The sequence below is a fragment of the Lampetra planeri genome, chromosome 3 (assembly GCF_965212315.1).
Source record: "Lampetra planeri chromosome 3, kcLamPlan1.2.h2, whole genome shotgun sequence".
In the NCBI taxonomy this organism is placed as follows: domain Eukaryota; kingdom Metazoa; phylum Chordata; class Hyperoartia; order Petromyzontiformes; family Petromyzontidae; genus Lampetra; species Lampetra planeri.
Window position 1 is genome coordinate 159064 of NC_136109.1, and position 23637 is coordinate 182700.

Genomic DNA, 23637 nt, shown 5'->3' on the forward strand with positions numbered 1-23637 from the left:
GGTTCAAGTTTTAAGCATTATTGAGTTAATTTATGGGCACGTGCTGGCAAGTCAAACTTATAAGCGGATTCCGCAAATATCAATGTATTATTGATTATAATCATCATTTTGAGGGACCTCATTGGTTATAAGAAATCATTGTGATAGCCTTGAGCTCGTGATTGATCACCCACGTGCCTATACGGTGTATATATATTCCTTTAACCGCCTGTTCGGGCAATGCCTAAAAATATATGTGCGTGAATAATTCAGTCTCTTAGTTTGCAAAATGTGAACTTCTTATCAGCTCGGGATTGAAACAACATCAACCAATATCTTTGGGTTTAATAGTTAATATATTTCACCAAAATAACCCTTTTGTTGTAGATTATGTAAACATGGTTTCACAACGCTTATATACAACACCAACGTGTGATGTTGAAAAATGAGCGGCGGGGTATATAAAATGAACTTCATTGTCGCTTACGCCTGACGACTCGTGAGAGCCGTGACCAGCAAACGAAGGTTTCCGGCACCCGAACTTTGAAGGACACACATGGAAGCTTTTTCATGCGTAAGTGGTGGCTCTGAAAAGAGCCTTTGTGTTGTGCTTTGAGGGCCGAGCTGGGCGTTCAAGCGCGCTCGCCACGAATGCGGCGGGCGAGCTGAATGTCCTTGGGCATGATGGTGACGCGCTTGGCGTGGATGGCGCACAGGTTGGTGTCCTCGAAGAGCGCGACAAGGTACGCTTCGCTGGCCTCCTGCAGAGCCATGACAGCGGAGCTCTGGAAGCGCAGGTCGGTCTTGAAGTCCTGCGCGATCTCCCTGACGAGGCGCTGGAAGGGCAGTTTGCGGATGAGCAGCTCGGTGGACTTCTGGTAGCGGCGGATCTCGCGCAGAGCGACGGTGCCGGGCCTGTAGCGGTGAGGCTTCTTGACGCCGCCCGTGGCCGGAGCGCTCTTTCGGGCCGCCTTGGTGGCGAGTTGCTTGCGTGGGGCCTTGCCGCCCGTGGACTTGCGAGCGGTCTGCTTGGTGCGAGCCATGGCTTGGTGTGGGCAAAGATTCTCACAAGCGGGGAGAAGGCGGCTTATGTAGCCCAGAGCGCGCGCTCACTGGTCAGCGGAGTCGTGACGTGCGAAGACGGGGAGCGTGCTGATTGGTTGGCAGCGTGCAATGATCTCGAGTCGTCAACTCTTCTTAATCAACAAAATGTTCAGTTTGGATCATTTCAGAATGCCGTATCACGATGCAGTAGTACCGTTTGAGCGCCGTCGATGTCTTTAACGGATGTTATTTTCTCAAGCAAACACCTTTCCGAAAACGACTTTACAGTGCTCTGCATGATCTAAATAAAGTGTGAAGAAACTGCACTTCATTGGAAACAGTAATACGTAAAAATGTCGGAAAGAGGTGATCACAGGGATAGATATCTATTCTCTTGGCATTGAGATGATGATCATCAATTATACTGCACGAGTCATCCATGCTAGGCGCTTACTTTTACATATATGTACACGTGCAAAATGTTAGTTCCTGCCCGAAAATACAACCACGAATTAAATATATTGCATTGCAAGGTTTTGGCGTCAAATATCCAATGTAATATCTGAATGGGCTGCAGATGAAATCAATGGACAAACAAGTCCAATAAATGCCTGCTGGTGAATATGATGTGCCATGAATATTGTTATCGCTTTTATTCACGTTGAAACAGGTCAAAATGCGATCGATCTCTCCATTTCAATGAGCGAACAATGTCCCCGCGTGAACCGGGACTTTGTTGGAAGTTTCGTTTTGTACTCCTGCTAGGACTGGTAATAGCAGGTTCGGAGAGGTGGGTGGCTCTGAAAAGAGCCTTTGTAATTAATGGTGGAGTCGAGGCTTCACTTGGAGCTTGTGTACTTGGTGACGGCCTTGGTGCCCTCCGACACGGCGTGCTTGGCCAGCTCGCCGGGGAGCAGCAGTCGCACTGCGGTCTGGATCTCCCGAGAGGTGATGGTGGAGCGTTTGTTGTAGTGCGCCAGGCGGGACGCCTCGGAAGCGATGCGCTCAAAGATGTCGTTGACGAACGAGTTCATGATGCTCATTGCCTTGGACGAGATGCCGGTATCGGGGTGCACCTGCTTCATCACCTTGTAGATGTAAATGGCGTAGCTCTCCTTCCTGCGGTGGCGTCGCTTCTTGCCATCCTTGCGCGTAGCCTTGGTCACAGCCTTCTTGGAGCCCTTCTTGGGAGCAGGAACCTTAGCCGGCCCAGCGGTCTTTGATGCGGGAGGATCGGGCATGTCGACGCGTCGTAGGCAGCTTCGGGTCAGTTCACAACAGACGGGAAGCGAATGTGGATGTCGGTCGCGCGTTGAGCTCCTTTTATAGGAGGCGAGATGCAAATCAGAGGATCGTAGTGCGCGGCGCTGCTGAGTGGCTCTTTTAGTACCATCCCTCTCCATCAGCCTCCAATGAGAAACGCGGACGCGATGTTCACTTTAATATAGTTTTTACTGCAAAAATGACTTGTGAATATAACACAATGTAATGTCCAAACATGTATATTAGTGAATTGCAGCCATGGCCATTGATTTTGTTTTAAAAAGGATGACTAGAAAACCCAATACAGTATATTGTGTTTTGAGTGTGGGTGTTTTTGTTTCTTACGAAGGATTGTTTCACAACTCGTCTAATACGGCACACGGGCGTTTTATGAACGCAATTTGGATAAATACAAGCGCTCGGTGGAGAAAAATAACTTCGCTGTTGTGCTGTACAGGTGGAGATTAGCGTTCCGGCACGCTACGTCAATTAGGACGAGTGTGCTGTAAGATTGTGGCGCCAAATGCTCTACGTAATATCGGAATCGGCTGCAGCTGGAAATTATTCACGCAAAAATACCAGAAATGGGTACTGTATTAATGCGTTCAAGAATTACGCCTTGTTAAATGTGACGTGTCGTGAATATCATGATTTCTTTCATTCATGTGGAAGCAGATGAAGATTCGCCAACTCAACAAGCAAACGTCCACCACGCTCACGAGGAATTGGCGCGCAATAACCCAGGACATGTGCTCCATTTAGAAAGTGTTTGGCAACACTGGCGCAAGCAGTTTCGAAGAGGTGGGTGGCTCTGAAAAGAGCCTTTGGGTTGGCTTAATGTGCGAGAGATGGGCGCTCAGCCTCCGAAGCCGTAGAGAGTGCGGCCCTGGCGCTTGAGGGCGTAGACCACGTCCATGGCGGTGACGGTCTTGCGCTTGGCGTGCTCCGTGTAGGTGACGGCGTCGCGGATGACGTTCTCAAGGAAGACCTTCAGGACGCCGCGGGTCTCCTCGTAGATGAGGCCCGAGATGCGCTTCACACCGCCGCGGCGAGCGAGGCGGCGGATGGCGGGCTTGGTGATGCCCTGGATGTTGTCGCGCAGCACCTTGCGATGGCGTTTTGCGCCTCCCTTGCCGAGCCCCTTACCGCCTTTACCGCGTCCAGACATTGCGACTACTTCTGACAAAGCACGCGAGAGACATGCGCGCTCAGCTTGCAGCAGCAGCCACCTTTATATCCGAAGCGTGGTGACGTCACCGACCACCCCTGCCCTCCGCGATGGCTCCGCCTTAAACCTTCGACATTTAACCTCTGTGACGAAGAAAACCCTCCACCGTCGTCAAAAACACTTCCGTGACATGTACAATATGCGACGTTTTGGGCAATGACCCTTCTTCGAAGCACTCTGTAATGATATTGGCACACCCGCAGCGAACGCGAGAGGAACGCAATCTGTTGCAAGATTGCACGTGGAGTGAATAATCGGTGTAAGGTCTTGTTTTCAAGTGAACAAGATGAACTAACTTTATAATCGTGTGAAGCTAAACGGCTTCCAACACAATAGTTGAGTGAACGTCACCAACTAGTTCTCCCAAAGTAAGAAAGACATTTATTTTAATAGAGAAGTTTAGATGGTGCACCGCAATGTTTACAAAACAAAAACAAAGTGAAAAGGCGAGAACGAGCGAATGAAGGCAAATTGAGTAAAGCTGTCTGGAATCAATACATTTTTAGACTAAATTCCATATTTGGCACCAGTAACATGATGACGGAATGAAGAGGTGCAACACATAATCAAAATTGGAGGTTCGTCAAGAATGCATCGATTTGAATCTGGATTTAGATTAGAATCGCCAGCGAGAATGCTGACGTCGCTGACATTACTCTGCACCCAGTTCGAGTGAGGGAGCTGCCACCCGCCCCGCCTGTGTTTATGATTACTGCTTTCGGGCTCGATTACTCCCATCACATCAATGCTTAAAACACATCGAGTGGGTAAAATGTTATACAGTTAATTTGGCGAATGTACGAAACTTATCCAATCTACACAAATCCTCACGATTGAACTGCACCAAGCGTCGAGCTCCTTGATCAGGGCCGAGTCAAGGCGAGCAACCATCGCCACGCCGTAAATGGGTTTGACTTACAGAATATGGCACGCATTCAACAGCAACGTAATACACTGCCATGTGTTAACGATTAACTAATTGAAGCGCAGCAGCACCTGGTTCACTTTTTTTTACTAAGTGGGTGGCTCTGAAAAGAGCCGTTGAGGTGGAGTGAATCGAGCATCGTCCGATCGGATTCACTTCTTTGGCGCAGTCTTCTTGGGCTTGGCCGCGGCCTTCTTGGGCTTGGCCACCTTGGGTTTGGCGGCCTTGGCCTTGACGGTCTTGGGCTTAGCGACCTTGGGCTTCGCAGCCTTGGGCTTGGCTGGGCTCTTCGCCACCTTCTTGGGCTTAACAGCCGACTTCACCTTTTTGGGGCTCTTGGCCGACTTGGCAGCCGCGGGCTTCTTTGCTTTCTTGGGAGACTTCTTGGGCGCGGTCTTCTTGGCTGCCGCGGGCTTCTTCACCTTCTTGGCTGCCGCGGGCTTTTTAGCTGCGGGCTTTGATGTTGACGACTTGGGCTTCGCCTTTGCGGCAGCCTTTTCCTTGTTGAGTTTGAAAGAGCCAGATGCACCGCTGCCCTTCACTTGCGCCACGGCGTCTTTGGCCACGAGCTTCTTGATGGCCAACTTCACGCGGGCATTGTTCTTCTCCACGTCGTATCCTCCGGCAGCAAGCGACTTTTTGAGCGCAGGAAGAGACACGCCGTTCCTCTCCTTGCTGCTGGCCAGAGCCTTGAGGATGAGCTCGGACACGCTGGGGCCGACCTTCTTGGACTTTGGAGAGGCGCGCTTCTTCTTGGGGCTTTTAGGCGCTGAAGTAGCCGCAGCTGGTGGTTGAGCAGGAGCAGTTTCCGCCATCTCAAAACGTCGCTTTTATCGCCTCGCCTCTTTGAAATCGAAATCAGCGCTCTCACGGATTCAAACCGAGCGTCCTCCAGGCCCGAGGTTATTATAGAAGCGGCGTACTGAATGCGGACGTCGCTGAGATCATCCAGCACTCAGATCTAGTGAGGAAGTTGCCACCATACTCACTGTGTTTATCACGCCTGCCTTTGGGCTCGATTACTCCCGTAACGTTCATACTTACATGCATATAGTTGATACATTATCACGAAGATCACTTCTTTAATGTACGTTACTTATGCAATATACGACAATGCTCACGATATAAATTATAATTCAAAACAAGTGAACAACCAACATTTGGGAGACATTGTTCGGTCAGGGCGAGATATGATGATTGTCGTTTTTCAAAAGTGTTAATGATGAACACTATTTAAAACACACTCGAATGTTTTGCAAGACAAGATGCTTCAACAGACTACTCATATTTAATTCCAACGAAATATTTTCTATTTAAGTTTTGCCTCGCGCGCTCGCGATTCCTCCTCTCGCGCTATGGTGAGGACTGCGCGCCATGCCAACCGTCCCTTGTCACCGAACTTTTAACTGGACGTTTTAATCGAACTTTGAAATTAATAAATATATGGATTTTCAGATGGACAACAAACTGAAGAAAATTACTCAAAATTAACCGACATTAAATAGAAAGTTTAACATGTTACGTGGCAAGAGGTGAGTAGCTCACGCACTGCAGAAGGGTCGCGCGCCTTGAACAAGATCGAGGCACGGTGCACAATTATCACCACTCAAATTCAACTCAAGTGACTCCGCAGTCGAATGTTTAAAGAACATATATAATCTTACGTTTAATGCACCGACAGAGTTGATATTCTAGGAGCGCAGGATGGTTCATGCGATGAGTTGTTTTTACTGCAATAAGTAACACGTATTTACTGCACTAAGTAACACGAATGAGTAATCATTGGAAAGATGTTATTAACCATGTAAAAATATTTAACTACACATATTTGTACCATCTTATTTGACAGGTAATATTATACTTTACCGAGTGTTGACATCCCCAGCGTTTACCAGTACTTTTATGCTTACTATCAGCTAACACTGGCCACAACCCTGAGCTGATGTGCTCATTTGTTCCCTTTTAGCCCCGACACCCCACGCCACTCCCCGGCAACCACATTCAGATAAGGCCCCCCCCCCCCTCTGCCCCCCCCTGATTTATTATTTAAATTATTATTTATATTATTTAAATTATGTATTATTATTGTTTTACCTACGTGACTTTACCGAAAAAACCTAAGAGTATGAATCATTGCAGTCACGAAAGCTTCAAATCTAGAACGAATGCAAGAATCATTCATTCCACGCGCATGTGAAGAGGAGTCGTAGAATGGTTTATGCACTTCTTTATACTGGTAGCAACGAAGTGGACCAGCCTACAATAGATTATATCGTCCGTCCGTCCGTCCGTGTAGCAACATCGCCCCCTATTGCAGACACTTGGCATGACCCTACAAAAACCTTTAGACTCTGTGATACTTTCCTGGCTAAACAAGTGTAACATTCCCTTATAATTCCCTAAGATAGCTTTTAATTAAAACATTTACATTAATGAGGTTTTCCTGGCTAAACACGTGTAACATTCCCTTATAATTCCCTGAGATAGCTTTTAATTAAAACTTTGAAATTAAATAAAAAAAAACTCACAGCGCCCTAAAGCCTACAGCTAGGCCTAAAGCCTAGAACTGGGCCTCAAAGTCTGACTTCGTATCGTACCCCTGCGTGTGTGCAAGGGAGTTAATGTTTAACAATGTTACATTCCCTGATGCTTTTAAATATAAACATTTAAATTTAAAGCTTTTACATGAATAATAAAAACATTTAAATTAAAAATTAACTCTCGGCGGCCTAAAGCCTACAGCTAGGCCTCAAGCCTCGAACGCCTCAAACTCTCCCTTCGTATTGTTCCCCTGCGTGTGTGCAAGGGAGTTATGTTTAACAATGTTACATTCCCTGATGCTTTTAAATAGAAACATTTAAATTTAAAGCTTTTACATAAATTATAAAAACAGGTAAATTAAAAATTAACTCACGGCGCCCTAAAGCCTACAGCTAGGCCTAAAGCCTAGACCTAGGCCTCACACTCTCCCTTCGTATCGTCCGATTCAGTGTAGCAACATCGCCCCCTACTGCAAACACTTGGCAGGACCCTACAAAAACCTTTAGTCTCAGTGGGGCTTTCCTGGCTAAACAAGTGTAATAATACATTATGTTTATATTCTTTGGTTATTCGTTCCTACCAGCCCACCCCGCAGGGTCCTGTTTTCACCAACGCACAGCAATACTCGTTCCAAGACCAACCCCGGGCACACGTCCCACAGCCCCTTTTAACTCCTCAATCTCCGCTCCCAATACACATCCGCGTCCAGCACGCCTGCTCCGGGTGACGTCACTGCCCTTTAACCCCTGACACCCCCGTCCAGCTCTTTCCCGCGCGTGTGATTGGTGCGTGTTGTCGTGAGAGCGGAGATGTCGTGTTTGCGTGGTGCGTGAGGGTGGCTCGCAGATCCCTTAAAGTGCTTGAACCATTCTCCGACTCCTCTTCATATGTAATCTGACCGCTCAAAAAGAGCGAGTTTTATTCTTTAAAAAACACGATACTTTCTTCCAATAGGCATCCCAATTTATTCTAAACCATGTTCCATGATTGATGCAATGTTGGAATGCTGCTCAAATACCGTTCCTAAATTAGACATAATAAAGGGTAACTGGAATGAGCAGAGCATTTGTTTAATTGCGAGCAATTTGGCACGAGGGCAACTCGACGACGGTGTCCTTATTAATAACAAAACCCCTGTGTACGACTGTCCGAGCTCTTTGCAAGCAAGTGGGTGGCTCTGAAAAGAGCCGTTGTTGTGGTGGTAGAGGCGGCGGCGCGTTCACTTCTTTGCCTGAGAGGTCTTCTTGGGCAGCAGCACGGCCTGGATGTTGGGCAGCACACCGCCCTGGGCGATAGTCACGCCGCCCATGAGCTTGTTGAGCTCCTCGTCGTTTCGCACGGCGAGCTGCAGGTGTCGGGGGATGATCCTCGTCTTCTTGTTGTCGCGGGCGGCATTGCCAGCCAGCTCGAGGATCTCGGCAGAAAGGTACTCGAGCACGGCGGCCAGGTAGACGGGTGCTCCAGCGCCGACCCGCTGGGCGTAATTGCCCTTGCGGAGCAGCCTGTGAACGCGACCCACGGGGAACTGCAAGCCGGCGCGGGAAGAGCGGGACTTTGCCTTTGCGCGAGATTTGCCACCGGTCTTGCCGCGTCCAGACATTGCTAAGGGACCTAGGATGCAAAAAGCAATAGAGACAAAGTACGAACGATTTGTGACGTTAACACGCACCACCGGAGCGTCTTTTATAGCGGAGACGAGGATCGTAGAGCGCGCCGCTGCTGATTGGCTCCTCTCGGTCGAGTCCCGCCCTCTCCTTGAGCCACCAATGAAAAGCCGGGACGCGAGGATTCGATGTTGACTTTAATTATTTTTATCCATATATATTTTTATGCGGACACGTATCTTAGGAATTAAACAATGCGATACACGTACTTAATAGGTTCAAGTTTTAAGCATTATTGAGTTAATTTATGGGCACGTGCTGGCAAGTCAAACTTATAAGCGGATTCCGCAAATATCAATGTATTATTGATTATAATCATCATTTTGAGGGACCTCATTGGTTATAAGAAATCATTGTGATAGCCTTGAGCTCGTGATTGATCGCCCACGTGCCTATACGGTGTATATATATTCCTTTAACCGCCTGTTCGGGCAATGCCTAAAAATATATGTGCGTGAATAATTCAGTCTCTTAGTTTGCAAAATGTGAACTTCTTATCAGCTCGGGATTGAAACAACATCAACCAATATCTTTGGGTTTAATAGTTAATATATTTAACCAAAATAACCCTTTTGTTGTAGATTATGTAAACATGGTTTCACAACGCTTATATACAACACCAACGTGTGATGTTGAAAAATGAGCGGCGGGGTATATAAAATGAACTTCATTGTCGCTTACGCCTGACGACTCGTGAGAGCCGTGACCAGCAAACGAAGGTTTCCGGCACCCGAACTTTGAAGGACACACATGGAAGCTTTTTCATGCGTAAGTGGTGGCTCTGAAAAGAGCCTTTGTGTTGTGCTTTGAGGGCCGAGCTGGGCGTTCAAGCGCGCTCGCCACGAATGCGGCGGGCGAGCTGAATGTCCTTGGGCATGATGGTGACGCGCTTGGCGTGGATGGCGCACAGGTTGGTGTCCTCGAAGAGCGCGACAAGGTACGCTTCGCTGGCCTCCTGCAGAGCCATGACAGCGGAGCTCTGGAAGCGCAGGTCGGTCTTGAAGTCCTGCGCGATCTCCCTGACGAGGCGCTGGAAGGGCAGTTTGCGGATGAGCAGCTCGGTGGACTTCTGGTAGCGGCGGATCTCGCGCAGAGCGACGGTGCCGGGCCTGTAGCGGTGAGGCTTCTTGACGCCGCCCGTGGCCGGAGCGCTCTTTCGGGCCGCCTTGGTGGCGAGTTGCTTGCGTGGGGCCTTGCCGCCCGTGGACTTGCGAGCGGTCTGCTTGGTGCGAGCCATGGCTTGGTGTGGGCAAAGATTCTCACAAGCGGGGAGAAGGCGGCTTATGTAGCCCAGAGCGCGCGCTCACTGGTCAGCGGAGTCGTGACGTGCGAAGACGGGGAGCGTGCTGATTGGTTGGCAGCGTGCAATGATCTCGAGTCGTCAACTCTTCTTAATCAACAAAATGTTCAGTTTGGATCATTTCAGAATGCCGTATCACGATGCAGTAGTACCGTTTGAGCGCCGTCGATGTCTTTAACGGATGTTATTTTCTCAAGCAAACACCTTTCCGAAAACGACTTTACAGTGCTCTGCATGATCTAAATAAAGTGTGAAGAAACTGCACTTCATTGGAAACAGTAATACGTAAAAATGTCGGAAAGAGGTGATCACAGGGATAGATATCTATTCTCTTGGCATTGAGATGATGATCATCAATTATACTGCACGAGTCATCCATGCTAGGCGCTTACTTTTACATATATGTACACGTGCAAAATGTTAGTTCCTGCCCGAAAATACAACCACGAATTAAATATATTGCATTGCAAGGTTTTGGCGCCAAATATCCAATGTAATATCTGAATGGGCTGCAGATGAAATCAATGGACAAACAAGTCCAATAAATGCCTGCTGGTGAATATGATGTGCCATGAATATTGTTATCGCTTTTATTCACGTTGAAACAGGTCAAAATGCGATCGATCTCTCCATTTCAATGAGCGAACAATGTCCCCGCGTGAACCGGGACTTTGTTGGAAGTTTCGTTTTGTACTCCTGCTAGGACTGGTAATAGCAGGTTCGGAGAGGTGGGTGGCTCTGAAAAGAGCCTTTGTAATTAATGGTGGAGTCGAGGCTTCACTTGGAGCTTGTGTACTTGGTGACGGCCTTGGTGCCCTCCGACACGGCGTGCTTGGCCAGCTCGCCGGGGAGCAGCAGTCGCACTGCGGTCTGGATCTCCCGAGAGGTGATGGTGGAGCGTTTGTTGTAGTGCGCCAGGCGGGACGCCTCGGAAGCGATGCGCTCAAAGATGTCGTTGACGAACGAGTTCATGATGCTCATTGCCTTGGACGAGATGCCGGTATCGGGGTGCACCTGCTTCATCACCTTGTAGATGTAAATGGCGTAGCTCTCCTTCCTGCGGTGGCGTCGCTTCTTGCCATCCTTGCGCGTAGCCTTGGTCACAGCCTTCTTGGAGCCCTTCTTGGGAGCAGGAACCTTAGCCGGCCCAGCGGTCTTTGATGCGGGAGGATCGGGCATGTCGACGCGTCGTAGGCAGCTTCGGGTCAGTTCACAACAGACGGGAAGCGAATGTGGATGTCGGTCGCGCGTTGAGCTCCTTTTATAGGAGGCGAGATGCAAATCAGAGGATCGTAGTGCGCGGCGCTGCTGAGTGGCTCTTTTAGTACCATCCCTCTCCATCAGCCTCCAATGAGAAACGCGGACGCGATGTTCACTTTAATATAGTTTTTACTGCAAAAATGACTTGTGAATATAACACAATGTAATGTCCAAACATGTATATTAGTGAATTGCAGCCATGGCCATTGATTTTGTTTTAAAAAGGATGACTAGAAAACCCAATACAGTATATTGTGTTTTGAGTGTGGGTGTTTTTGTTTCTTACGAAGGATTGTTTCACAACTCGTCTAATACGGCACACGGGCGTTTTATGAACGCAATTTGGATAAATACAAGCGCTCGGTGGAGAAAAATAACTTCGCTGTTGTGCTGTACAGGTGGAGATTAGCGTTCCGGCACGCTACGTCAATTAGGACGAGTGTGCTGTAAGATTGTGGCGCCAAATGCTCTACGTAATATCGGAATCGGCTGCAGCTGGAAATTATTCACGCAAAAATACCAGAAATGGGTACTGTATTAATGCGTTCAAGAATTACGCCTTGTTAAATGTGACGTGTCGTGAATATCATGATTTCTTTCATTCATGTGGAAGCAGATGAAGATTCGCCAACTCAACAAGCAAACGTCCACCACGCTCACGAGGAATTGGCGCGCAATAACCCAGGACATGTGCTCCATTTAGAAAGTGTTTGGCAACACTGGCGCAAGCAGTTTCGAAGAGGTGGGTGGCTCTGAAAAGAGCCTTTGGGTTGGCTTAATGTGCGAGAGATGGGCGCTCAGCCTCCGAAGCCGTAGAGAGTGCGGCCCTGGCGCTTGAGGGCGTAGACCACGTCCATGGCGGTGACGGTCTTGCGCTTGGCGTGCTCCGTGTAGGTGACGGCGTCGCGGATGACGTTCTCAAGGAAGACCTTCAGGACGCCGCGGGTCTCCTCGTAGATGAGGCCCGAGATGCGCTTCACACCGCCGCGGCGAGCGAGGCGGCGGATGGCGGGCTTGGTGATGCCCTGGATGTTGTCGCGCAGCACCTTGCGATGGCGTTTTGCGCCTCCCTTGCCGAGCCCCTTACCGCCTTTACCGCGTCCAGACATTGCGACTACTTCTGACAAAGCACGCGAGAGACATGCGCGCTCAGCTTGCAGCAGCAGCCACCTTTATATCCGAAGCGTGGTGACGTCACCGACCACCCCTGCCCTCCGCGATGGCTCCGCCTTAAACCTTCGACATTTAACCTCTGTGACGAAGAAAACCCTCCACCGTCGTCAAAAACACTTCCGTGACATGTACAATATGCGACGTTTTGGGCAATGACCCTTCTTCGAAGCACTCTGTAATGATATTGGCACACCCGCAGCGAACGCGAGAGGAACGCAATCTGTTGCAAGATTGCACGTGGAGTGAATAATCGGTGTAAGGTCTTGTTTTCAAGTGAACAAGATGAACTAACTTTATAATCGTGTGAAGCTAAACGGCTTCCAACACAATAGTTGAGTGAACGTCACCAACTAGTTCTCCCAAAGTAAGAAAGACATTTATTTTAATAGAGAAGTTTAGATGGTGCACCGCAATGTTTACAAAACAAAAACAAAGTGAAAAGGCGAGAACGAGCGAATGAAGGCAAATTGAGTAAAGCTGTCTGGAATCAATACATTTTTAGACTAAATTCCATATTTGGCACCAGTAACATGATGACGGAATGAAGAGGTGCAACACATAATCAAAATTGGAGGTTCGTCAAGAATGCATCGATTTGAATCTGGATTTAGATTAGAATCGCCAGCGAGAATGCTGACGTCGCTGACATTACTCTGCACCCAGTTCGAGTGAGGGAGCTGCCACCCGCCCCGCCTGTGTTTATGATTACTGCTTTCGGGCTCGATTACTCCCATCACATCAATGCTTAAAACACATCGAGTGGGTAAAATGTTATACAGTTAATTTGGCGAATGTACGAAACTTATCCAATCTACACAAATCCTCACGATTGAACTGCACCAAGCGTCGAGCTCCTTGATCAGGGCCGAGTCAAGGCGAGCAACCATCGCCACGCCGTAAATGGGTTTGACTTACAGAATATGGCACGCATTCAACAGCAACGTAATACACTGCCATGTGTTAACGATTAACTAATTGAAGCGCAGCAGCACCTGGTTCACTTTTTTTAACTAAGTGGGTGGCTCTGAAAAGAGCCGTTGAGGTGGAGTGAATCGAGCATCGTCCGATCGGATTCACTTCTTTGGCGCAGTCTTCTTGGGCTTGGCCGCGGCCTTCTTGGGCTTGGCCACCTTGGGTTTGGCGGCCTTGGCCTTGACGGTCTTGGGCTTAGCGACCTTGGGCTTCGCAGCCTTGGGCTTGGCTGGGCTCTTCGCCACCTTCTTGGGCTTAACAGCCGACTTCACCTTTTTGGGGCTCTTGGCCGACTTGGCAGCCGCGGGCTTCTTTGCTTTCTTGGGAGACTTCTTGGGCGCGGTCTTCTTGGCTGCCGCGGGCTTCTTCACCTTCTTGGCTGCCGCGGGCTTTTTAGCTGCGGGCTTTGATGTTGACGACTTGGGCTTCGCCTTTGCGGCAGCCTTTTCCTTGTTGAGTTTGAAAGAGCCAGATGCACCGCTGCCCTTCACTTGCGCCACGGCGTCTTTGGCCACGAGCTTCTTGATGGCCAACTTCACGCGGGCATTGTTCTTCTCCACGTCGTATCCTCCGGCAGCAAGCGACTTTTTGAGCGCAGGAAGAGACACGCCGTTCCTCTCCTTGCTGCTGGCCAGAGCCTTGAGGATGAGCTCGGACACGCTGGGGCCGACCTTCTTGGACTTTGGAGCGGCGCGCTTCTTCTTGGGGCTTTTAGGCGCTGAAGTAGCCGCAGCTGGTGGTTGAGCAGGAGCAGTTTCCGCCATCTCAAAACGTCGCTTTTATCGCCTCACCTCTTTGAAATCGAAATCAGCGCTCTCACGGATTCAAACCGAGCGTCCTCCAGGCCCGAGGTTATTATAGAAGCGGCGTACTGAATGCGGACGTCGCTGAGATCATCCAGCACTCAGATCTAGTGAGGAAGTTGCCACCATACTCACTGTGTTTATCACGCCTGCCTTTGGGCTCGATTACTCCCGTAACGTTCATACTTACATGCATATAGTTGATACATTATCACGAAGATCACTTCTTTAATGTACGTTACTTATGCAATATACGACAATGCTCACGATATAAATTATAATTCAAAACAAGTGAACAACCAACATTTGGGAGACATTGTTCGGTCAGGGCGAGATATGATGATTGTCGTTTTTCAAAAGTGTTAATGATGAACACTATTTAAAACACACTCGAATGTTTTGCAAGACAAGATGCTTCAACAGACTACTCATATTTAATTCCAACGAAATATTTTCTATTTAAGTTTTGCCTCGCGCGCTCGCGATTCCTCCTCTCGCGCTATGGTGAGGACTGCGCGCCATGCCAACCGTCCCTTGTCACCGAACTTTTAACTGGACGTTTTAATCGAACTTTGAAATTAATAAATATATGGATTTTCAGATGGACAACAAACTGAAGAAAATTACTCAAAATTAACCGACATTAAATAGAAAGTTTAACATGTTACGTGGCAAGAGGTGAGTAGCTCACGCACTGCAGAAGGGTCGCGCGCCTTGAACAAGATCGAGGCACGGTGCACAATTATCACCACTCAAATTCAACTCAAGTGACTCCGCAGTCGAATGTTTAAAGAACATATATAATCTTACGTTTAATGCACCGACAGAGTTGATATTCTAGGAGCGCAGGATGGTTCATGCGATGAGTTGTTTTTACTGCAATAAGTAACACGTATTTACTGCACTAAGTAACACGAATGAGTAATCATTGGAAAGATGTTATTAACCATGTAAAAATATTTAACTACACATATTTGTACCATCTTATTTGACAGGTAATATTATACTTTACCGAGTGTTGACATCCCCAGCGTTTACCAGTACTTTTATGCTTACTATCAGCTAACACTGGCCACAACCCTGAGCTGATGTGCTCATTTGTTCCCTTTTAGCCCCGACACCCCACGCCACTCCCCGGCAACCACATTCAGATAAGGCCCCCCCCCCTCTGCCCCCCCCTGATTTATTATTTAAATTATTATTTATATTATTTAAATTATGTATTATTATTGTTTTACCTACGTGACTTTACCGAAAAAACCTAAGAGTTTGAATCATTGCAGTCACGAAAGCTTCAAATCTAGAACGAATGCAAGAATCATTCATTTGTGGGGGTCGCTAGCCCCCGAGATCCCTCCCTCGATAATACTAACGGCCGGACTAACATCATCAATCGCCCCCCCGCTGCTAAGCGAACCGCCGCTAGGCTCCTTACCCAGGGTGTGGGAGCCGTCACCCGAGGATTCCCCTCCACCGCGGGTCCGCGTAGCAGGCATGGATAACCACGCACGCGCACACCCACACACAGCTCTGCACGGCACTCACCCAACCCTGACCACTCACGTTAGGATCGCGCACCTGTGTTACACACGTCGTGAACATGCGCGCACACACGCATACAGCTCCACACGCGATACCCACTCCTGCGCCGCTCTGCGCCGCGCTGGCCGCCCACGTTACGATCGCGCACCTTGGGCACGCCGATTACGCACGCCGAGAGCTTACGCAAGTAACGAGCGCACGCAAGCGGGGCACACGCCGACACGACGACTCGTCCCCTCCCCCACTCGCGCGTGCACGTCAACACAAATATCGTACAAGGACGATTCTCCTCTCACACGGCTGCGTAGTCACGCCAACACACCAAAAGTGCTCTCCCCGGGCGTTAACGCACACACCTCCGTACCCGCACAGTCGTACAGAGACCACGGCCTTTATGCGTACAACGACCACACACTCGCGAATGCAGTGCACGCTAATACCACGTTCCAAAAACACCCAACAACACGGTTTTGTTACTACGCTCGAGATTTTATTAGCCCTTGCTAACCAACCGAGCCACCCGTGTGTGTGTGCGGGACAGCAAGGCGCTTCTAACCCACACTCTGGTGCCGTGTAGCCCTATTCTATGCTGCGCTCTCTGCTAAACCGCTTTCCTACTCGTCCTTACCCCGAACTAACCCTCTCCTACGGATCCTACCCTCCGCTCTGAGGTGTTGTAAGGCGCGCAACACGATACCGTCTGTAGTCCTTGGTGACCTTGCGGCGCTCAGATCGTCCTGCAGACAATCTAGCGGCTCGCCCGATGACTCCTTCGTCGCTGACCCCGTGTCCAAACTCCAGAAGAAGAGAGTTCCCTACTGCCCCTGCGTTTTCTTTTAAACTATTCACATCAAAGGCTAGGCGCCCCCGTCCCGACCGCCTTGGTCTCTCGACCAATCCTGAGCCTAGGATTTCCCGCTCTTTTGCGATCCCGCCGGCCTTTGAACTTTCGACCAATCAGTCGTCCCGGGTCCTGATCCCAGCTATCTGCCTTGCTGACCCGTGTTTGTGTTTGTATGCGTTTCTAACTGCGGGGCTCTCTGAGCTCGCCGTGGTCGTGCGATCTCAAATCCGCCCACGGCGCCGCAGTGTTACTTGGCCTGGGAAGGGTCCTGTCCAATTCCCTGGCCCTGAGAAACCGTGGGGTAACCCCCCTAGGGGGCCCTCGGGTGAAAACTCAGGGTAGGTGACCCGACCACGAGGCCCTACGTGGGTGCGGGTGCGTGTTTATGTGGGGGGGGTGATGGGGGGCAGTGCGGCGGTGGAAGCCGGGCGGCTCTCTGGCTCGGCCGAGCGGCCCCGTCGCTGTGGCACCACATAGCCCCCCGGGGTGCCAGTCCCCGTCCCGGGTTGGCTGGAGCACCTCGCCTGGGTTGCCCCCACGAGGTATCGCCGCGGGGTCCGCGGGATTCGCCCGGCCCTTGTGGCTGGCCTCGGGGGTGGCGGCTCCGTCTCCTGGGGCTCCGGCGGTGGTCTCCTCCTCCATTCCAACGGCTCCCCTCGGTCTCCGGCACCTGCGGGCTGGGGGACAAACTCAGAGGCGGTGGGGTTTAAGGGTCGCCGTCCTCGTCGCCCCCGGCCCCGCCCGGGGCCCCTCGGAGCCCGGGGCTCCGTGGGGCCCATATACTGCGCGAGGCCCCCGGGCACGGGGGGTGGGGGGACCCCGGGGTTGCGGGGTACTTGGACGGCGGGGCTTCCCCCCTCGGGGGCTGCTCGCCACGGCTTCAGTCGGCGGATGTTGACCACCATCTCCCGGCCCCTCTCTCCTCCCTGAATCAGCACCGTCCATGGTGAGATCTGCCGTCTCACAATCCAGGGTCCTCGCCAGTAGGTGGTCAGCTTCCCCACCTGTCCGGCACCGACGCGGGGAGTGTACAGCCACACCTCGGAGCCCGCAGTGTAGAAGGGGGGCTCCATACGGGGTCGGGCGCCCTGCTCTTGCCGCTGGTGCGCGGCCTCTCCGTGCGGGTAGGCTCGGCCCCTGGCCTCTCGCAGGGTCTCCAGCAAGTGCTCCATGGGGTGGCTCCCTTCCTCCCGTTGCGGCGGAGGGACACCGAACAGCAGATCTGCGGGCAGGCGAGACTCGCGACCAAACATCATTAGGAACGGGGTCTGTCCTGTAGATGTGTGAACGGCGGTGGTGTAGGCGAACAGGGCATAGGGGAGGTGTTCGTCCCAGTCCTGTTGATTCGCGGCCGCCATGCGTTTAAGCTTCCCGGCCAGAGTCTGGTTCATCCTCTCTACCATCCCGTTCGCCTGGGGGTGATATGCCGTGGTTCGGTCCTTCTGGATCCCGAACTCTCGGCACAGCGCCTGGAATAGTTCGGCCTCGAATTCACTACCCTGGTCGGTAATGACTCGTTCGGGGATCCCGCACTTAAGTACGTAGTTTTCCACGAAGGCCCGGGCCACTACGAGGGCTGTTTTATCCGGGATAGCCACCGCCACGGGGTAGCGGGTGAAGTACTCCACCGCTACAAGAATATATCGGTTGCCCCGGTGGGATCGTGGAAAGGGCCCCTGCAGGTCGATTCCGACCAACTGATTCGTCCGACTGACTCGGAACGGCCTCAGGGGTACCTGGTACCTCGCCGGCTTTTGCCCACACTGCTGACAGGCCCGGCAGCCCTGCACCCAGGCGGCCACATCTTGCGCTAATTTAGGCCAGAGATACTGGCGACGCAGAGTCTCCCGGGTGCGCCGTTCCCCATCATGGCCCCCGAGCGGGTGGTCGTGTACCAGTCGTAGTAGTTGGGGCCGCACATGGGCGGGAACGCAGATGCACCCCGGCTGCCCAGCGTCGGCCAGTTCCCTCACCACCCCGTTTTCTACACACAACCGGGCATACAAACCGCTCCAGGGCCCTGGTAGTGCATCCTTCCTCTCTCGCAGTGCCGCCTCCACCGCCGCCAGATCCGGATCCCGCTGCTGGGTTTGTCGCAGCTGCTCGTCGTCCAAGCCCGGGAAGGCGCAGCCGACATCCTCTTGGATCCGCCCGGTTGGGGTGGGATGATCCGTCTGTCCCCGGGCTCCTTCTGCAGGGGTTCCTGCGGCGCACACTGCACTCTCTCTCGGGGGGGGGAGTTTAGTTTCCGCGCGCTCCTTGGGTTCTGCTGCCTGGCGGCAGCGTCCCCCCGTGAAGCACGGGCAGGCGTCTCCCTCCCTCGTCTCAGCGCGCACCGCGGGCCGTCTTGACAAGGCGTCCGCGTTCGCGTGTGTTCGCCCCGCTCGGTACTCGATCTGCAGGTTGTACTCCTGCAGCTGCGCCAGCCATCGAGCCATCTGCCCCCGCGGTTCCTTGAATGTAAGGAGGAACTGCAGTGCATAATGATCGGTGCGCACACGACATTTCCTGCCGTACAAGTACGGTCGGAACTGTTTACACGCGAAAATTACAGCATACAGTTCCTGACGGGTTACACAATAGTTCAGTTCGGCCCCGCTCAGGGTCCGACTGGCGTACGCGATGACCCGCTCCGTCCCACCCTGCACTTGCGACAGCACCGCGCCCAGCCCACTGCTGCAGGCGTCAGTGTCCAAAATAAAATCGGTGGTGAAATCTGGGAAAGCCAAGGTGGGGGTGTGGGTGAGGTGGTCTTTGAGTGTGGTGAAAGCCGTCTGGCAGGCCTCCGACCACTGATAGGGGTTCTTAGGGGAGGTGAGTTGGGTGAGGGGGCGTGCAATCTCACTGAATCCCTTTACAAACCGACGGTAATAGGTGGCGAGTCCCAAGAATGACCTGATCTCCGTCAGGTTCCTCGGCCGCGGCCAATCCACTACGGTACGCACCTTCTCGGGATCGGTGCTCACCCCTGCCTCGCTGACTCGGTGTCCGAGGTACCCCACCTCGCGTTGCGCAATGTAACACTTACGTGGCTTGAGCTTGAGATGGGCTGCTCGCAGTCGCTGGAATACTTCCCGCAGCCTGGACCAGTGTTCGGACAGCGACCTACTGAACACTATTACGTCGTCCAGGTAAATCAAGCACTGTTCCCACTGCAAGCCCCGCATCACCAACTCCATCAACCGCTGGAACGTCGCGGGCGCGTTAGTGAGTCCGAACGGCAACACTCGAAACTCAAACAGGCCCATCGGGGTGGTGAATGCTGTTTTTGGCCGATCCTCCTCCGTCATCTCCACCTGCCAGTAACCGGACGCCAGATCGAGGGTGGAAAAATACCGCGCTCCTGCGAGACTGTCGAAGGTGTCGTCGATGCGTGGGATGGGAAAAGCGTCACCGAGGGTGACTGCGTTCAATTTTCGGTAATCAACGCAGAACCGAGTCGATCCGTCCTTTTTCGTTACCAGTACCACCGGGGCAGACCAAGGGCTCGCGGAGGGCTGGATTATGTTATCGCGTAGCATATCCGTGACTGCCTCTTTGATCTGGGTCCGTTCAGGCGCGCCCACTCGGTATGCGGGGAGTTTGATGGGTCGGGCTGCACCTGTGTCAATTTGGTGCTTGACCAGGTCGGTCCGGCCCACGTCCGAATCGTGCTCACTGAACACGTCGGCGTACTCCCGCAATAACCCGCGCAGCTGATCGGCCTCCCCCTTAGGTAAGGTTGCCCAAGGCACATGTAGCGCATCCTGCAGGGGAACAATCTCGGCTCGGGGGGTCGGGCCGACCCGCCAGGCCAGATCCTGGCTGTCCTCGGGGCGGCCAGGGTCCTCCGCCCAGAGTGCGAACACCGAGTCGTTCGAGTGGCGAGCGTGCAGGGGGTGTACGGTGGCTACCGGGGTGCGTCGTCGTATCATTGCCGGGGTACTGTGTGGGTTAAACACACGTATAAACAGCCGGCCCCCATCTGCGTTTACCAGTGTGGCTGACCCTACCACCCCGTATCGCGATGCCAACTCCGGGTGAGGAGTCAGCATTACCTCGCCCGATGGTCGGTGGGTTGGGTCGGTGGAGAGGGTTGCCACTGGCACCAGCATCTCGGCGAGAGGCCCGATGGTGACGGCCGACACCAGCGTAGCGGCCACGGGTGTGAAGCGTGGGCGATTCGGCACCTGTCCTAGGAACGGAATCCGCTCCCCGCTGCCCTCCACCGTAGCGCATCGTTGCCGGGGCTGTACGTTAAGTCCCAACTTTTCCAGGAGGTCCGTTCCTGCAATGCACTCGTGGCACAACACACTCGAAACGTAGAATTCCTGTGTGCACACCTGGTTTCCTAGACGGACCTCGAGGGAGACCTTCCCCAGCAACCCCATCCCGGCTCCGCTTGCCGTGTGCAGCGCGCGATCCGGGGCCTGCAGGCAGCCCACGTCCACCCCGAGCATGCTGCAGTGCGCGGCGCTCATGAGAGAGGCCACGGCGCCCGTGTCCAACAGGATCCGGGTGCGCTGCCCGTTCACCTGGCCTTCCACCAGCGACGTGGCTCCCGTTATCCCTGCCACCAGCTCCCGCAGCCAATCGCCCGAGGTCCCTGCGCCCTTGGGTGTTGTCGTTGTAACCTGTTTATGGATCACTCGCTCGCCATTATTATTACAGCTGGTTTGGGTCGGGTCTACGTCGATTTCATCCCCCGGTGGTCCCCTCTCTAGGGGGGGCTTAGTGTTTGACCTATGCATCGGCCTCGCACGGGCGAGCTGAGGGCAGTCCCTCATGAGATGCCCTCGACGGTCGCACACATAACACGTCCTGGGAGGAGTGGCGGCTCTGTGGCGAACTTTCTGCCCACTCCCTCCTCCCCCCGTGCGCTGTTGCTCATACTCTGCTTCTAGTCGGGCTATCCTTCCAGTTAGCCCTCCTACCGTGGAGTCTAGGTCCCCCATTTCGGATCGGATGGTCTCAACGGAGGATTGCAGTTGGGTCATATTTTTATTCGTTTCCTCACCTACTTGGTTTACCTTGTTGTCTATCTGGGTTACCTGGCCGGAGACATCCTTTATACCCGTTTGTATACCGGCAACCCATCCCGGGGTTGTCTCGCGGGACACTGGAGGCTCTCTTTCCCGGCCCCTTACCGTCCTCGCGAGCTCCTGTTCCTCCTCCTCGTCTTCCGAGAGCAGGCATGCAATGGCGCGCTCTCGTCCCAGCCCCCGGAGCTGCGCGCGTTCGCTGTGAATTCTTTCACACTTACGTGCGCGCTCGACAAGGGTGTTAAAGGGAAGACGTGGGCAGCTCATGTCTGGCTGCCACCACGCCGTGCGAGACAGGTACCGCTGGATTTTCTCGGCAGCCAGTTCCTCAATAACCTCAGTTGCGTACCCCGGGCGTGCGATCTTTGTTAACTCGCGCACATCCTCGGCGTAATCACGGAGATCTTCGCCAGGTTGGCGACGGCGCGCCTCTAAGGCCGATTTTGCTTCCTCCTCGTCACGCGTGCCAAAACGCTGATCGAGTCGGCGCATCAGCTCCTCTAGCTGTGTCTGTGCGCTCGCGGGTAACGCTTCTACAAAATCGGCTGCCCGCCCATCAAGATTCATATTAAGTTGACGTACTGCCTGCACGTCCGTCCATCCATTAATTTCCTTAGCCCCTAAGAGATTGCGGGCGAATGCCTTCCACGAAGGGGCCCCCCTGCCGGTAAATATTAGTCTTATTTTAGCGTGAGGTAACGCGGGGGTCCGTACCGCTTCTGACACCAATTTGTGGGGGTCGCTAGCCCCCGAGATCCCTCCCTCGATAATACTAACGGCCGGACTAACATCATCAATCGCCCCCCCGCTGCTAAGCGAACCGCCGCTAGGCTCCTTACCCAGGGTGTGGGAGCCGTCACCCGAGGATTCCCCTCCACCGCGGGTCCGCGTAGCAGGCATGGATAACCACGCACGCGCACACCCACACACAGCTCTGCACGGCACTCACCCAACCCTGACCACTCACGTTAGGATCGCGCACCTGTGTTACACACGTCGTGAACATGCGCGCACACACGCATACAGCTCCACACGCGATACCCACTCCTGCGCCGCTCTGCGCCGCGCTGGCCGCCCACGTTACGATCGCGCACCTTGGGCACGCCGATTACGCACGCCGAGAGCTTACGCAAGTAACGAGCGCACGCAAGCGGGGCACACGCCGACACGACGACTCGTCCCCTCCCCCACTCGCGCGTGCACGTCAACACAAATATCGTACAAGGACGATTCTCCTCTCACACGGCTGCGTAGTCACGCCAACACACCAAAAGTGCTCTCCCCGGGCGTTAACGCACACACCTCCGTACCCGCACAGTCGTACAGAGACCACGGCCTTTATGCGTACAACGACCACACACTCGCGAATGCAGTGCACGCTAATACCACGTTCCAAAAACACCCAACAACACGGTTTTGTTACTACGCTCGAGATTTTATTAGCCCTTGCTAACCAACCGAGCCACCCGTGTGTGTGTGCGGGACAGCAAGGCGCTTCTAACCCACACTCTGGTGCCGTGTAGCCCTATTCTATGCTGCGCTCTCTGCTAAACCGCTTTCCTACTCGTCCTTACCCCGAACTAACCCTCTCCTACGGATCCTACCCTCCGCTCTGAGGTGTTGTAAGGCGCGCAACACGATACCGTCTGTAGTCCTTGGTGACCTTGCGGCGCTCAGATCGTCCTGCAGACAATCTAGCGGCTCGCCCGATGACTCCTTCGTCGCTGACCCCGTGTCCAAACTCCAGAAGAAGAGAGTTCCCTACTGCCCCTGCGTTTTCTTTTAAACTATTCACATCAAAGGCTAGGCGCCCCCGTCCCGACCGCCTTGGTCTCTCGACCAATCCTGAGCCTAGGATTTCCCGCTCTTTTGCGATCCCGCCGGCCTTTGAACTTTCGACCAATCAGTCGTCCCGGGTCCTGATCCCAGCTATCTGCCTTGCTGACCCGTGTTTGTGTTTGTATGCGTTTCTAACTGCGGGGCTCTCTGAGCTCGCCGTGGTCGTGCGATCTCAAATCCGCCCACGGCGCCGCAGTGTTACTTGGCCTGGGAAGGGTCCTGTCCAATTCCCTGGCCCT

At 52.8% G+C, this 23637-nt stretch overlaps 7 protein-coding genes and 2 pseudogenes across 9 annotated transcripts; all 9 read right to left on the reverse strand.

Annotated features, from left to right (window-relative positions):
- Nucleotides 1–178: 178 nt before the first annotated feature.
- LOC144734992 (histone H3) lies at nucleotides 179–1544 on the reverse strand. The gene has a single exon (XM_078617432.1). It carries the CDS (start codon nucleotides 1020–1022, stop codon nucleotides 612–614), a length of 411 nt encoding a protein of 136 aa, XP_078473558.1. The 5' UTR covers nucleotides 1023–1544; the 3' UTR covers nucleotides 179–611.
- Nucleotides 1545–1658: 114 nt separating this feature from the next.
- Nucleotides 1659–2301, reverse strand: LOC144735008 (histone H2B type 3-B-like). The gene has a single exon (XM_078617433.1). The coding sequence runs from the start codon at nucleotides 2262–2264 to the stop codon at nucleotides 1863–1865; it is 402 nt and encodes a 133-aa protein (XP_078473559.1). The 5' UTR covers nucleotides 2265–2301; the 3' UTR covers nucleotides 1659–1862.
- Nucleotides 2302–3090: 789 nt separating this feature from the next.
- Nucleotides 3091–3503, reverse strand: LOC144735024 (histone H4). Its single transcript, XM_078617434.1, has one exon. The coding sequence runs from the start codon at nucleotides 3452–3454 to the stop codon at nucleotides 3143–3145; it is 312 nt and encodes a 103-aa protein (XP_078473560.1). The 5' UTR covers nucleotides 3455–3503; the 3' UTR covers nucleotides 3091–3142.
- Nucleotides 3504–4543: 1040 nt separating this feature from the next.
- Nucleotides 4544–5330, reverse strand: LOC144734960 (histone H1 pseudogene; annotated as a pseudogene). Its single transcript, XR_013588576.1, has one exon. The product of XR_013588576.1 is annotated as a histone H1 pseudogene (transcript).
- Nucleotides 5331–7877: 2547 nt separating this feature from the next.
- On the reverse strand, nucleotides 7878–8778 carry LOC144735094 (histone H2A-like). The gene has a single exon (XM_078617505.1). The coding sequence runs from the start codon at nucleotides 8578–8580 to the stop codon at nucleotides 8200–8202; it is 381 nt and encodes a 126-aa protein (XP_078473631.1). The 5' UTR covers nucleotides 8581–8778; the 3' UTR covers nucleotides 7878–8199.
- A 434-nt stretch (nucleotides 8779–9212) lies between these two features.
- On the reverse strand, nucleotides 9213–10381 carry LOC144735069 (histone H3). Its single transcript, XM_078617467.1, has one exon. It carries the CDS (start codon nucleotides 9879–9881, stop codon nucleotides 9471–9473), a length of 411 nt encoding a protein of 136 aa, XP_078473593.1. The 5' UTR covers nucleotides 9882–10381; the 3' UTR covers nucleotides 9213–9470.
- A 136-nt stretch (nucleotides 10382–10517) lies between these two features.
- On the reverse strand, nucleotides 10518–11160 carry LOC144735079 (histone H2B type 3-B-like). The gene has a single exon (XM_078617480.1). The coding sequence runs from the start codon at nucleotides 11121–11123 to the stop codon at nucleotides 10722–10724; it is 402 nt and encodes a 133-aa protein (XP_078473606.1). The 5' UTR covers nucleotides 11124–11160; the 3' UTR covers nucleotides 10518–10721.
- Nucleotides 11161–11949: 789 nt separating this feature from the next.
- Nucleotides 11950–12362, reverse strand: LOC144735085 (histone H4). The gene has a single exon (XM_078617493.1). The coding sequence runs from the start codon at nucleotides 12311–12313 to the stop codon at nucleotides 12002–12004; it is 312 nt and encodes a 103-aa protein (XP_078473619.1). The 5' UTR covers nucleotides 12314–12362; the 3' UTR covers nucleotides 11950–12001.
- A 1022-nt stretch (nucleotides 12363–13384) lies between these two features.
- On the reverse strand, nucleotides 13385–14175 carry LOC144735061 (histone H1 pseudogene; annotated as a pseudogene). The gene has a single exon (XR_013588578.1). The product of XR_013588578.1 is annotated as a histone H1 pseudogene (transcript).
- Nucleotides 14176–23637: the final 9462 nt, after the last annotated feature.

Bases quoted from the DNA above. Each gene is read 5' to 3' on its own strand.
- LOC144735008 (XM_078617433.1), bottom strand. From the start codon at position 2,264: ATGCCCGATCCTCCCGCATCAAAGACCGCTGGGCCGGCTAAGGTTCCT.
- LOC144735024 (XM_078617434.1), bottom strand. From the start codon at position 3,454: ATGTCTGGACGCGGTAAAGGCGGTAAGGGGCTCGGCAAGGGAGGCGCA.
- LOC144734992 (XM_078617432.1), bottom strand. From the start codon at position 1,022: ATGGCTCGCACCAAGCAGACCGCTCGCAAGTCCACGGGCGGCAAGGCC.
- LOC144735069 (XM_078617467.1), bottom strand. From the start codon at position 9,881: ATGGCTCGCACCAAGCAGACCGCTCGCAAGTCCACGGGCGGCAAGGCC.
- LOC144735085 (XM_078617493.1), bottom strand. From the start codon at position 12,313: ATGTCTGGACGCGGTAAAGGCGGTAAGGGGCTCGGCAAGGGAGGCGCA.
- LOC144735079 (XM_078617480.1), bottom strand. From the start codon at position 11,123: ATGCCCGATCCTCCCGCATCAAAGACCGCTGGGCCGGCTAAGGTTCCT.
- LOC144735094 (XM_078617505.1), bottom strand. From the start codon at position 8,580: ATGTCTGGACGCGGCAAGACCGGTGGCAAATCTCGCGCAAAGGCAAAG.